The sequence below is a fragment of the Apteryx mantelli genome, chromosome 3 (genome assembly GCF_036417845.1).
Source record: "Apteryx mantelli isolate bAptMan1 chromosome 3, bAptMan1.hap1, whole genome shotgun sequence".
NCBI lineage: Eukaryota > Metazoa > Chordata > Aves > Apterygiformes > Apterygidae > Apteryx > Apteryx mantelli.
Window position 1 is genome coordinate 45,686,148 of NC_089980.1, and position 13,520 is coordinate 45,699,667.

At 37.4% G+C, this 13,520-nt stretch overlaps 1 protein-coding gene across 1 annotated transcript in view; it reads right to left on the reverse strand.

Moving 5' to 3' along the window:
* Positions 1 to 13,520, reverse strand: part of TTC27 (tetratricopeptide repeat domain 27) — a 145,042-nt gene that overhangs the window by 86,463 nt on the left and 45,059 nt on the right. Inside the window, exon 9 of the mRNA XM_067293266.1 lies at positions 7,630 to 7,696. Coding sequence (XP_067149367.1) covers positions 7,630 to 7,696 — 67 coding nt within the window. The remainder of the gene's footprint in view (positions 1 to 7,629; positions 7,697 to 13,520) is intronic.

The window sequence follows — 13,520 nt, forward strand, 5'->3', positions numbered from 1 at the left end:
TTACCACTCGTTTGATATATTCCCCTGCACTGCCCCCATCCCCGCTAAACAGGCAGATCAGTAAAATATACAGCGACTACTACTAGTGATAATATAGGAATTGAACTGATCATCAGAATATTGTTAAAAATAGAATATTCAACACTGCACAGAGTGGGGAGATCATTTCCTTCAGGTGATACATCAAACAACATTTTGTTGAACAGGGGGGTTAATTTCATCATCTTATTGCAATGAACTCCAAAACTTTCTTGTCAAAGTAGATTATAATAGTTAAAACTGGTGAAGAACATAAAAGGGGGAAGGGAAGCCTGCAACATGTGAACCAGCTGTCAGAGAGGCTGCTAAGAAAAATAAGTGAGCTGTTGATAGATAAAGAGGAAGGACGAGGGGGGAAGAAAGGCTGCTGTGGGAAAAAATGTTACTGTCATCAAATTTGCTTGCTTAACTTCTCAAACCCTAGACAAGCAAATAATTTATTAATATTTAAACATGATTTTCTTGTTCTTTTACTGCTGTGGTTTCCCTGAGACCACTAAAATCTGTCGCTTGAGTAATTCCATGCGGATTACCCGAACGAGCAGACTATTCTGAAAAGGAAGTGCTGTCCACAATTTCTTCCTACTCAGTCGAAGAGGGACACAATAAAGCAGGCAGCATCTCCTGTAAGATATGATGTGTCCCAGGGACTCCGGGAAGAATGCAGACCACAGAGGAGAACAAAGTTGAAAGGGATGAAAGTGTCAATTAGGTTGAAATCTGATAGTTTGTAAAACAAAACAACTTCAAACAGATGGTTCCTTAATCCCAGTTTTGGAACGGAACATGAGCTTTCCCCCTGCCCCAGCAACACATGTACTACAGCAGCCAGCTTTTTTAACCTGAAATAACTGAACAAACAGAACACAACAGCAGCAAAAATAACTGGTAACACTAGCTTAATTTCCTGCCCATCATACACCGTAAACAGAAGTACTAGACACTGGGTGAGTAAGGATCCAAGAAATCTAGTTGAGCCTTTGCACACGATGGTCCAGCAGAAAGAGGCAATTTCTCTTCTGCTACGCCCAATCTGATTTTCTAGCAATGCTTGATAGGCCAGAAAGCATACACGCATTAAGTTAGCAGCAGCCATTTGGATCCTGACATTCCTGGAAAATGATTCAGACCTTTGAATAAGAGTGCTTAGGATGAAAGAAAGAAGGGAAGAAAAAAAAGAATAGAATAGCTTTGATTCATTTACCTCAAAAAAAAAAAAATTCTTACAAGCACTAGCAGGGCTTTGCAACAAGAAAGTCTTTGCAGTGTTAAAATCTCGTAACCAACAGAGCCTATTCAAAATGGGCAACATTGCTTAGAAAAGAAAAGACAGACTTTTTATAAAGCCACAAAAGTTACAACAGTAGAAGCACATGGCACTCCTAATGAGCATTTCAGTACTCCTGCTAGTTATAAAATTTAAAGAAAACTACAGCCATTTTCTCAGCAGAGAAAAATGTACTGCTTTTATTTAAGCTATATAAACAACTTCTCTTTAGAAACCAAATTGGCATGTTAGTTTTACAGAGATTTTAATAGGAAGGCTTAACATCAGAAATATCACGTGCCCTGATTTGATCGCTCCCTAGTTCCACATTAATATCACAAATGCAATACAAAAGATGAGAGAAACAAAGCATTCCCATTTCCACCCTCTTCCCACAGCCCCTCTTATAGTGAAAGGCAGAAAAAAAATACATATATGAATACACACACACACACACACACAACCTCAATAAAACGTGCACTATTATTCTTTGCTGCGAGTTTCAAAGGCACCATACACCATCAGTTTCTATTGCATTCAGTAAATGCTCACTTCTGAAAAATCAGGCCAACAGTTCTCAAATTCCTTAGTAAAAATAGTCTCTTATGGAATTAGGAGCTCAACACTGGAAAACCAAAACGCATGAAGCATTACCATCGAGTCCATCTTTGGACTATGCAGTATTCCTTGGATTTTGACAGACCCACTCCACAGTCTCTAGCTTCCCGATCTGACCTTGGTTTTCTTCATGGTATTATATGAAGAATTTCAGAAATATCAGATATCTTTTTTAGAAGAAGGTGAATAATTTAAGTTTTATACTCTGAGCAAAATGAAAGCTATTGCACTACTTTCCCCCCTCTTTAAAAGTAAGGAAGAGATCTCACATGCTGAAAATGTCCATACGCAGAAGAGCTTCCTTTGCCCAGTTTTTACCACATAAAAAAGAAACCACCTGCTCTAATTTCCATAAATGACAGTAGTCTCAGGAGCATAACAAACTAATGCAACAAAATTGTCCATGGTCCCTTTTCTTTTCCTTCTAATACTCTATTGATTCCAAAGGATACGAATATGGGGTTAAGATGTGGGAAGCACAAAGCAAGAGGCTTCCGTTCCACCATTTGTGCTTGCTTTCTCTCCTCTGTTCCCTATAGCTTAACACCGTTGCTATCACTAGAAGTCCCTTGATCACAAGAGACTAAAAAGAGAAATAACTAATATTCTCCTACACTGGGCTAAGTATACCTCACACTTACCACAAAAGCTCATCTCTCTTGGACAAACCGAGGGCTAGGACAGATGGCAGGGATAACGTTAATCCTGGATATCCTGTTGGAGCATCATAAATTTGCTAAATTTGCATCACAGAGTTGCATTCCCAGTATGTAAACTATTCCGTGTTCTATAAATCTGTAAGAACCTGTATTGCAGAGTCCAGTCTTATCAATTACTTTTTTTTTCCCACATACTTTTTTCCTCTTTTGTGAGAGAAAAATGCAGCACAATCCAATATCTTCTCACCTATTTCCCTGCAGAAAGACCTGCATAATCTTAAAATGACAGCACGTCAAAAGAGTTACCAGCTGTTATATGGAGCATCCATATGTACCAGAAACTCCCTTTTACATTTCAGAAATATCTTTTAGTCTTTTGTCCTAAAGTATAATGTCTGCATGACAGACATCTTACATGAAGTTTTAACTTTAATTTTTTAATTCATTTTCAAAATATTCTGAAATGTTATGTGTACATTTAAATGACAGTGTTGTTCATTTAATCGCCTATTTATTATAGTCTTACTTGCATTACCTATATCAAATGAACTCCAAATACTATCAAGTAGCAAATATCTAATAATCCTCCTTTTGCTCATTTACAAAAAGCATTTTTTTTCTTTTTCAAGAAAGTATTTGGGCCACTGATATGTGAGGATCAATGATGTACTTGTGAGCCTCTAGGGAAAAACTGCTCCCTAATATCAAACCTAGCAGATTTCACTCATGTATTTTTACATTAAAAAAATGCGTTGAAATTAAAGATGGGATAAAGAGACATACGTAGGGATTGTAAAACTTTCCTGGGGAGCTGGAAGTAAACAAATCTACAAAACCTCCATGTGAACACAGTACTGAACAAATTCTTTGGTTCTTGCATCATACTTCCTATAAAGGAAGCTCTAGGCAAAAAGTTGATTATAAGCAAGAAAAAAAAAATGATTCTAACAGAAGCACTGGGTTTCACTGACACCGTCCCTCTTTTTCTCTCTCAAAAATGGCTTTTTAATGCAATATTCAGTAAGTTAAATCAGAAAGTTTGTCAAACATCATATGCACAACCATGGCTCTGAAGCAGCTAGTGTGATATTTTTCATATACATATATAGATATATGATCTAATAATCTTCAAGTCCTAATAGATAAAAAAAGAGAGTTTAGAATGCCTATTTTCCAAACTATGCCTAATGCAAGGCAAGACCATGCCATCTACTTGAGCTCATTTTGATCATCCTTTCCCTCTCATACTACATGACCTTTATTCCCTCTCCTATAAAGAGACTGCTGGTCATGTGCATTTGTTTTGCAATCCAAAGCCAAAGGGTCTCCTGATGAGCCACTGACTTATTAAGAGTGCTTTACAATTTCTCAAGTTTCCTAAGACATCTTGAAATGCCCTCCTTTCTTCAGGAAAGATAAATTTCAGCAGATATCAGATGAATGCATGACAACCATCTAACCAGCCTGCAGATTTAGGAATCCACATGTAGGCTGAGAAGATGCCTGCTCACACACGCACACACAGAGCAGTTTAAATGATGCTAGTGAAATTATTTTGGGCAGCATTGATATCAGGTATTTTTGCCTGTTTCACTGGGAAGTACAGAAGCTTGGAAAACAGCTTAAATACATTTGATTCATTTGTGGTGCCACTTACATATTCAGCTAATGGACACCATAAGAATCAAGGTTTTGCTAACATTCTTACCATGGCTAGGTACCACGACAACAGATTTCCTTGCCTCAGCACTTCAGACAGAACTAAGACACAGAAGAGCTCAAAGATTTCACCATGAAGTTCTTCAGTAACCATCTACAATCTTAGACTCAAGTGCAAACCCCACAAAAGATGCTGATATTGAAAAGACACAAGCTACAGTCTGATTTCTGCTTTCAGTTTTCCAAGCAAGATTTGGGACTGTCAGGTTACAAGTCATACCCATTCTTCGTTTTTTTAGGAATATAGTTCAAGATCAAAAGAGAGAAAATAACAGTAAGATTGGACTGTGTTACTATAGCCAGTTAATCAGGTAATGTTAAGCAGAAGTTTAAAAGAACATTATTCTAATATTTAAATTTATTTTCTCAGATTTTTTAGGTTACCTGCTGTGACGGTGTGCTCCTTTCTCCCCCCCCCCCCCCCACTGATGTGCTCTCTCCCCCTCAACCTGACCTCCCTGTAAACAGCACGTATGTAGGGGCTAGTTGAGCATGTGCCAACTAAGGCCCGTCTAGCATGCAAATATGACTATGAGTCAATCATCTCCCCCCCATAAACAGGGGGCAGCCCAGAGCCCACTGAGCTCTCCTGCATGGCAGCGGGCTGCACTGCAGAACCTCCCCTTGAGCAGGGACGCCTCTCAAGGTTACTCCTCGAGGTTGAGAGATTCCTTACCCGCGACAGATCCTCGGTAAGTGATTAATAGCATGCTGTACTTTTGCAAACTTCATGAAACTTTGCTGAGTTATATCTCTGACTAATTGCACACATAATCCCTTAGACATAAACCGTTGACCAAGTCTGGGACTAGGACTGGATGCAGCCGCACCTAGGCTCCTCTCCGAAGGAGTTTAGAAAGCAAGGGGGTCCAGTCTGAACCTCGTGACTCTACGGGAGAGCCTCTGTTGCACATGCATCTGACCCTGTCCTTCATGCAGTAAATAACTGAGTGAACCTTGCCAATCAAACCTCATTAAATTGTTCTTATTTACGATTGAACTTTGTTAAGTTGCTGTCTTACTGCAATAAACGTAGTGCTGCTTCCCTCTTACGAGCGAAGTGCATCACTCCTTTCGCGAGACCTGCTGTATCTAAGTCACTGCTATACACTGAATTCTGCGCTATCAGAGAGATCTATATATCTGTTTATTTATTGCCACAGACCCTTCTTTCCTGCTGCTCAGAGTACAAAGTGATGTGGAAGTCTGCACATATCTTTCAGCTGTATTTCTATGGAGGGCTTTCTCCTGACAGTGGTTCTGCTGATCTTTTAAGGATGAAGCAAGCTGTAGCAGCTCCAGAAGGGAAGTATACTCTCCCCATCAAAAAATAAATAAACAAAAGAATAAGTTCCCCAGTATCACTACAATAAAAATTTAAGGAGCAAGTTCATCAGGTAAAAAGCTCTCCTGTGATTTTTAAGGAATCAGCCACTAGATGGCAGAAAAATGCAGTCTAATTTTCTTATCGATATGAAGAATTCGCCCAACACAGATCTCTAGTATCTTAGATAATAGGTAGTATGATTCATCAAGCAATGTCAGATGAAAGATGACAGTAAAGCTGATCATCTTTCTTACCTAGTACAGGTGCTACCTTGACTTTTTCTCCTCTGCTGTAAAGTCTGAGTGGTTAAATATTTGAAAACTCAAGAGTTAAAACAAGTAAACCCCACTAAGTTTCATTATTCTGGAAAGTACACTATGATGGAAATACGGGAAATCTTTTTAAAGACGTTTTGTTATCACAGTATCACTCCATCTTAAAGAATAAAGTTTGTGCAGAACTTATTTGAAGGTTCAGGTATATAATGTCTGCTTTTTCACCCAAGAATTATGCAAATAACAGTGGTTAGTGGAAAGAATAGAGCATGGAATAAAAAAAGACTCTAAGGGAGCTTGGCAGGAAATAAATGAGGAAAAAAAAAAAAGTTTTCACAGAATGATCCCACTAAAAATATGTATTTACGACAAACTGTCTTTGTTGTTGTAAGAAAGTTATATGTCCAATTGGAAAATGTATACTTCTGTATTAACACTATTTTTGCACAGAAATTAAACTATAATAGTTTCACAATCTTTTACATATATTAAAGCTGTACTTCACAACAAAACACCTCAGAAAATACATCATCAGAAAGCATTAGGACTACTGTAGGAGCAAAACTATAGCTGATCTAATGTACCACAAAGAAAACCTACGTAAAAAACTGTTTTGTAGAGATTCACTCATCTTCCTCATTCAGATCTTACATGTACAACGTTAGCATAGGGACCTAAACAAACATTACTTTAAAAACCAACCAATTTTACATGCATCTATCTAATAAAAAGATTAGCTTTTTTTTTTTTTTTTTTTTTTTTTTTTTTTAAGGACTGGACTTTTTACCATCATAAAAATGTTCCCATGGTCCTTGGATTAGTGTCCATAATCCTTTTACATAACTACAGATGTCAGTGATGAAATCTAGACTGAAATCAATGGGACTTTTGTTGAGATCCTATCTGCAAACTCGAACAAGAATTTACTTTTGCAGATGCCACTACTATGAAAAAAGGGTCTCAAACTGCAAGGTTTGGGTAGGAGAGCAAACCGGAGCAACATCCTCTACTTTACTGCACCAAAACTGAAGCCTAATGTTGTGCAACTCCCTTCCTGTCCTCAATAAACTACTGTTGAAAGAAAGCACGAAGACAGAAGAGATCAAGTGATGAGGCAAATTGTGTTTAGTATTGACCAAAAAAACCCCAAAACCAAAACACAAAAAAAACAACCCACAATGAGAAAATACCAATTTAAATTTTTCAAGAGTTCTTCAGAAGTTACAGAATTTTTCTGGAGAGACAAATTAGCTGTTGAACTGGGAAGAAACATGGCTAAATGGAACACCTAATATTTAAACTGAATAAACCTGATAGAATAATGCTGCAATTCCTTTTGAACTATACTTAGAGAACACTGTTAAAAGAAGAGCACTTTCAACACTAGTGCAATATGAAGAGTTTGCTGTAAAAATTTATGCTTTACTAATTGTAATTCGTATAGTTAATAAAAACTAAAACACGAATGCAAGTACATGTTTTCAGGTGAAATCAAATTTTTAAGTGTCAATCTTATCCTGCACGTGGATGACTCAAAAGGGGGTCAAATTTCAGCATTGCTTTAATTTCTTGAAATAAGGGGAAAAAACCCCACTCCTTACTATTAGAGCAAATTTGGTCTATAAACAGTTTCATGATTAGCGTGATGTACAGGTTAGTGTTTAGTACTTAACTCAGACATTAATTGCATATACATTCAGTAAAAAGTCCAGGTAAGTTACTTACTGAAGTAAAAGCCAGAAGTTCTTCTTCAGTTAATTTATGTATTGGATTGTTCTTTTGGAAGTCTATACTGTAAAGGAAAAGAAAAATTGAATACAAAACAACATTCATGTAGTCTTCAGAACACTAGGCAGAACATGTTTCTCAAACTTGCAGAAATCTAAAGGATGTTCTGGACAAGCGTTACAACTACAAACCCTAGTACATATGTGCAGAAGAAGGCCTAGACCTAGGAGTGGTCACAGATTAAAAAGGATCATTTAAAGAGACCAAGATATTTAGTTGTGCCTTTCCCAGCCCATTCTAAATTGAAATGTCTTACTCTGTTTAAGCTCATAACAATTTTAGGTATCCTAAACAATTTTAGACCCACTCCCTGTTTTAACAGAAATGTGTTTTCAGTTAAGATTCTATGACTAATTGAAGACAAGTTCTGCAAAAAAAACCCACTAACACTCAAAAAGTGCTGAAAGGTAATCTCAAACACTCTGCTTCTAGTCACTCAAGGAACATGACCACAGGGGTTCCTCTCACTAACTGGCATTACCAATAACCAGTGGTACACAAATGAAGAGGGAAAACCAAAATACACAGAGATGAAATCACAGTTATTTTATTTGCAGTTGGACATGTTTATGGAGTTTATCAAGAAACTGGGTTTACATTTCTACATGAGTCAATGTTCTCCTCAGACAACAACTCATCAACACTGTCAAATATACTACAAGAGCAACAAGGTTACAATTCAAGTGCTCTGTGAAATCAGGACCCCAAGTGAAAATAAATCCTAAATTATACTACAGAGCAGGGATCATCATCAGAACTTTACAACTGCTATATAAATACGCTTAAAAAAAAGAAAATCAACAAAATACTCCTTCAGCTTTGCAGCAGCCTTCATGTTATAAGTAAAAATTGCAAACATAACACATTAATTGTTATGATGGGTCACAATTAGAAATTACGTTCCCTGTTTTACAGTTACCATGCGTAAAACAAAACAGGGAATTACATTCCCTACTTTACATGTTATTTTTATGTTCCCTACTTCACTTTGGGGAGAACACTTTGCCCCAAGCTAACTTTATTTTTGCTACTTTATTAATTCTTCTTTGCATATATTATGCAGTTACCTTTGCAGAAATAATAGTCAATGATTTCATTAAAATACTGTTACTATCCACACAGACAAGATACAGAGTAGAGGCTGTTTGTTCAAATCTCAGTTATCCTTGAAAGGTCACGGTGAATGGAGGAGGATTCTGAGGACTCAAAGAAAGCAAATGTCACTCCTATCTTCAGGAATAACAAGGAGGAGGATCTGGGGAACTACAGGTTGGTCAGCCTCACCTCTATCCCTGGGAAATGGTGAAGCAAATCCTCCAGGAAAAAATTTCAAACATATGAAGGGTAAGAAGGTGACGGGGAGTAGTCAGCATGGATGATGGGACAGAGTGCACCCTCAGCAAGTTTGCAGATGTACAAAACTGGGAGGAGTGGCTGATACACCAGAAGGCTGTGCTGCCATTTAGAGTGACCTCAACAGGCTAGAGAAACAGGCACAGGAGGACCTCATGAAGTTTGACAAAGGGAAGTGCTGAGTCCTGCACCTGGGGAGAATAACTCTTTGCACCAGCACAGACTGGGTGACAACTGGCTGGAGAGCAGCTTTGCAGAGAAGGACTTGGGGGTCCTGGTGGAAGACAAATTGAACATGAACCAGCAACTGCCCTTGCGACAAAGAAGGCCAATGGCATCCTGAACTGCATGAGGAAAAGCATTGCCAGTAGGCTGAGAGAGGTGATCCTTCCCCTCCATGTAGCACTGGTGAGGCCACATCTGGAGTGCTATATCCAGTTCTGGGTTCCCCAGTACAAGAGATGTGGACATACCAGAGCGAGTCCAGCAAAGGGTCACAAAGATGAAGGGACTGGAGCATCTCTCATATGAGAAGCTGAGAGACCTGGAATTGTTCAGCCTGGAGAAGAGAAGGCTCTGGGACAGATCTTGTCAACGTATAGAAATACCTGATGAGAGGGAGTAAAGAGGACAAATCCAGACTCTTCTCAGTGGTGCCCAGTGACAGGACAAGATGCAATGAGCACAAATTGAAATACCAGAAATTACATTTAAACATAGAATTTTTTTACTGCAAGGGTGCTAAAACACAAAAACAGGGTGCCCAGAGAGGTTGTGGAGTCTCCATCCTTGGAGATATTCAAAGCTTGACTGAACATGGCCCTGAACAACCCGTTCTAGTTGACTCTGCTTCCAGCAGGGGCGGTGGACTAGATGATCTCAAGAGGTCCCTTCCAACCTTCCAACAATTCTGTGATACTGGGCAATTATGTAGTATTTCATTTAATAATACTTACAGTTTGCATTTTTGAGCCTTTTGTTTTGTTTAAAAAAAAAGAAGAAGGAAGAATAGAGTCTATTTCTCACTGAAAGCTAGAAATAAACAAACTTTTTTTTATATTGTACTTAAAAATTTCTTTCTACATTGTGCATATTACCTGGTATCAAAACACATTTATGGTGTGTCCAAGACACTCTTGCTCAGAGGAGCAACTAAAAAATGTGGCTATCTAAAAATTTTACAGTAACTTCATACCTGAGTATACTTAAACTATACATAAGCTGTGAGAGACGAAAGGAGATAGCACAGGGAAAATAGTTTGAGAAACGCAATTATCTGCAGTTTATTTAAAAAGTGACCGAATATCCCAAATGAGATAAGAGTCCACACTTGATGGACAGAGAACTTCTCTCTGCCTTTGAGAGTGTATAGTCTAAAATGGTCAAGACAGAAAAGGTAACAAACATTGAGGATCTTTTAGTAAATTCTATCCAGGTGTAGTGTGAATGTATTTTGAAACTTTCTTTTATTATTACTTGTTATTATTATCTCCCCCTTCATTCATCTGCCATCTGTGATAAAGGCCAGAGTGCCTGATGTGTTCAGTGTCAGGGTCCAGCAAAAAAGAAAGAAAACATCTGCCTCAGAGATTCTATTAACGTGTATCAGATACCATTAATAAACAGTACCTATCTCCAAACATTGTTTCCTCTAAAGATACGATAAAATATTAAGACATAATAAAATAAAGACTAAGAAGCACAGCACCTAAGGAAAAAAAAAATTGATGCCATTCAAGCACTCTTATCTCTTTACCCTTGCATTCCCACACAAAGAGAAAGAGAGCTATTACCTGCATAGCAGAGAGCCAAGTCTCCTTGCTGATGCTCTGGCTCTCTTCAACATCCCATTCCTATTGTACAGGGGACCGGGGAGAAAACACAGAAAGGCACACTCTCTCTGGAGAGCAGTGCTTCAGCATTTCTAAAATGGCTGTTCTTCGGGAACCATTAATATTTAGCAAGTTAGAGCAGTTTAGGAATGAGCGCAGACGAAACATTAAGAAAATTAAGCGACGTGGTTGAAACAAGTTCCGCTCTACAGATGCAAATGCCATTTGTTCAAAGGACTGCAGCCAAACACAGGTATGCTGAGAGACAGACACACAGAGCAGAAGCCCCCTGCTGAGGTTCAATTTCCTAGTTCTATTAAGAGATAAGATCCCTCTTCCTCTGCAGTTTAGCAGATCTATCGTTTAATAGTTTAATCGATTGTGCAATGGTCTTGACACTTTATCAAACTTCTCCCAAAATTTCAAATGGGAGGACTCCATCAAAATAAGCATAATTTTCAGTGTAAGCAGTGAATTTTCTAAATTTATTAAAAAAAAAAAAGCTATCACAGAAAGTAATTGGCATTTGAGAGCTGCCCTCTCTCAGTTTATTGATTAAAACAATAATATCTAAAATTATTTTATATAAACTATATAATAATATAAATGGATACCAGGTTTAGTGCTAATGATTATTTGCAGTGACATGAGCCAACAGAAAAAAAGCTGTACACATTTTTAACAACTATTGAGACTTACGTGTAAGTGTGAACATCTGTTTGTATTTATATAGATAATAAATAGGTTGCTTAACTCTGAACTGAAATTATATAACTGCAGTCCTTTAAGTTTTAAGGTTTCATTAAAACTTTTTTCCTTTAAGTAGTAATAATAATCCACTGATTAATCAACCAAATAATAATTTTATCCACATTGTGATACAGGCACCTACATGGCATATTGGATGGAGGGTGGAGATGATGAGGCATTACTGATCAGAATTTTATGAGATAGACTTGTGCATTATTGTAGGGAAGAACAACATGACTGGAGTAGGTGAGAAAGAAAACAATACATACAATGGAAGAAAGCTCAAGAGATCTTCCAACTCATCCACCTGCTATAGAGCAGAATTACCATATCTATATAACTGCAGACAAACATTTGTCCGATCGATTCTTAACGTAAGCAGACATAACCTCCCATGATGGAGGTTCCATATGATCTTCATAGGATTTTTACTGACATTTCATAACGACTGGCAGCCTGAGCAAGCCGTATGATTGTGGCCACAGGGAAATACCAGCTATGCTGCTGGTGGAGTAGTGACGAGAAAGGGCTTAGAAGAGCAAAGTGAAGACCTTGCCATCCCCTCTTATTCTTATGTTCAGTGAAGTGGGACTCTGTTAATAAGCAAAGTTAACTATCATATTAAAAGATAACCACTCCTGATTTAACTTGTAAGATTCTTAATTTTTGTGAATAGACCAGTTAAAAAAATAGTATACTAGCTATTACAGTAATGCATTCCCCAGTCTCCCCTACCTTCTCACAGAAGAATATGCTATTGATGTTTTTTTGGAAAGTTTTGAAGAACACTGTTAGGTAACAATTCTGTCATATATATCACTTTTTTGCTTTTTTTCTTTCTTCAGAATTTTTGTCATGAAAACAGCAAAGTAATAAAGAATTTTTCCTGTCTCAGTTGCTTCTTTCCTTGTCTAATGTCAGCTGCTAGCATAAATGCTTATAGTCAGCTTCATGAAAAACATGAGGTAGTCACTAAAATCATTAAACATTAGTCATTAATAAAAGTATGACTTCAGGTGAAAAATAGCAACAAATTTCTTTCCACTGCAAAAAGGTAGCAAGAAAATTCCAAATACTGTAACAAAACCACCACAACAGCCAGGCAACTAGAATGCCTGAGTGACATATCAGCAGATTTTGAAAAGCATAGGTAAACCAAGTGACAGTTATGTTTTGACAAAATTGGAACTTTTTTTTCTGCATCCTAAAAATACATTGATTCAAGCAGAAAGTATTAATCCCTCTCCTACTTATTCTATATAAAGATTTCTGTCATCACCTTCTGAAACTTAGAGGTCCAGCTTTTACAGCTTGTAGCCAGTGATAAAGTCTCTGCTTTCAATTTCTGTCACATCTATGTACAATGGTTTAAGATAATTAAATACAGTAATGCAGCCCTTGAAAGATGAAGGAAAAAATGAAATTAATGATGTCCCATACTGAAACAGATTGAATTTAAATCAATTTCTGTATTTAGAGTAGGAACGGTAGTTTAGTTTTAAGCATTTATAATGACTATGCCAGCTTTTGTCAGAATACTTTATAAATATTTCACTTTCATGCCCTCTATTCTGATTTCAAGGATAGGTAAAGTAGTTTACTCCAGGACATACAGAATTTCAGAGGCTGCAGTCAAAGCTGAATTTAGGAGCTGCTCACTGTAGGATCTACGATCAGACATCTTTTCATAACAGTATGAAGGAAAGTCACTAATAACTACATCATTTGGGTTTGTAAGATATTTTCTGTCCAGTCTCGAATCCTATCTTAGGAAAAGTAAAAGAACAAACAAACAAACCCCCTCCAAAAAAAAACACACCAAAAGTCATGACACTTTGAAAACTTTGGAATAAATGTTTCAGCAAAAACGCAAACCCACAGAAATGGCAAGAG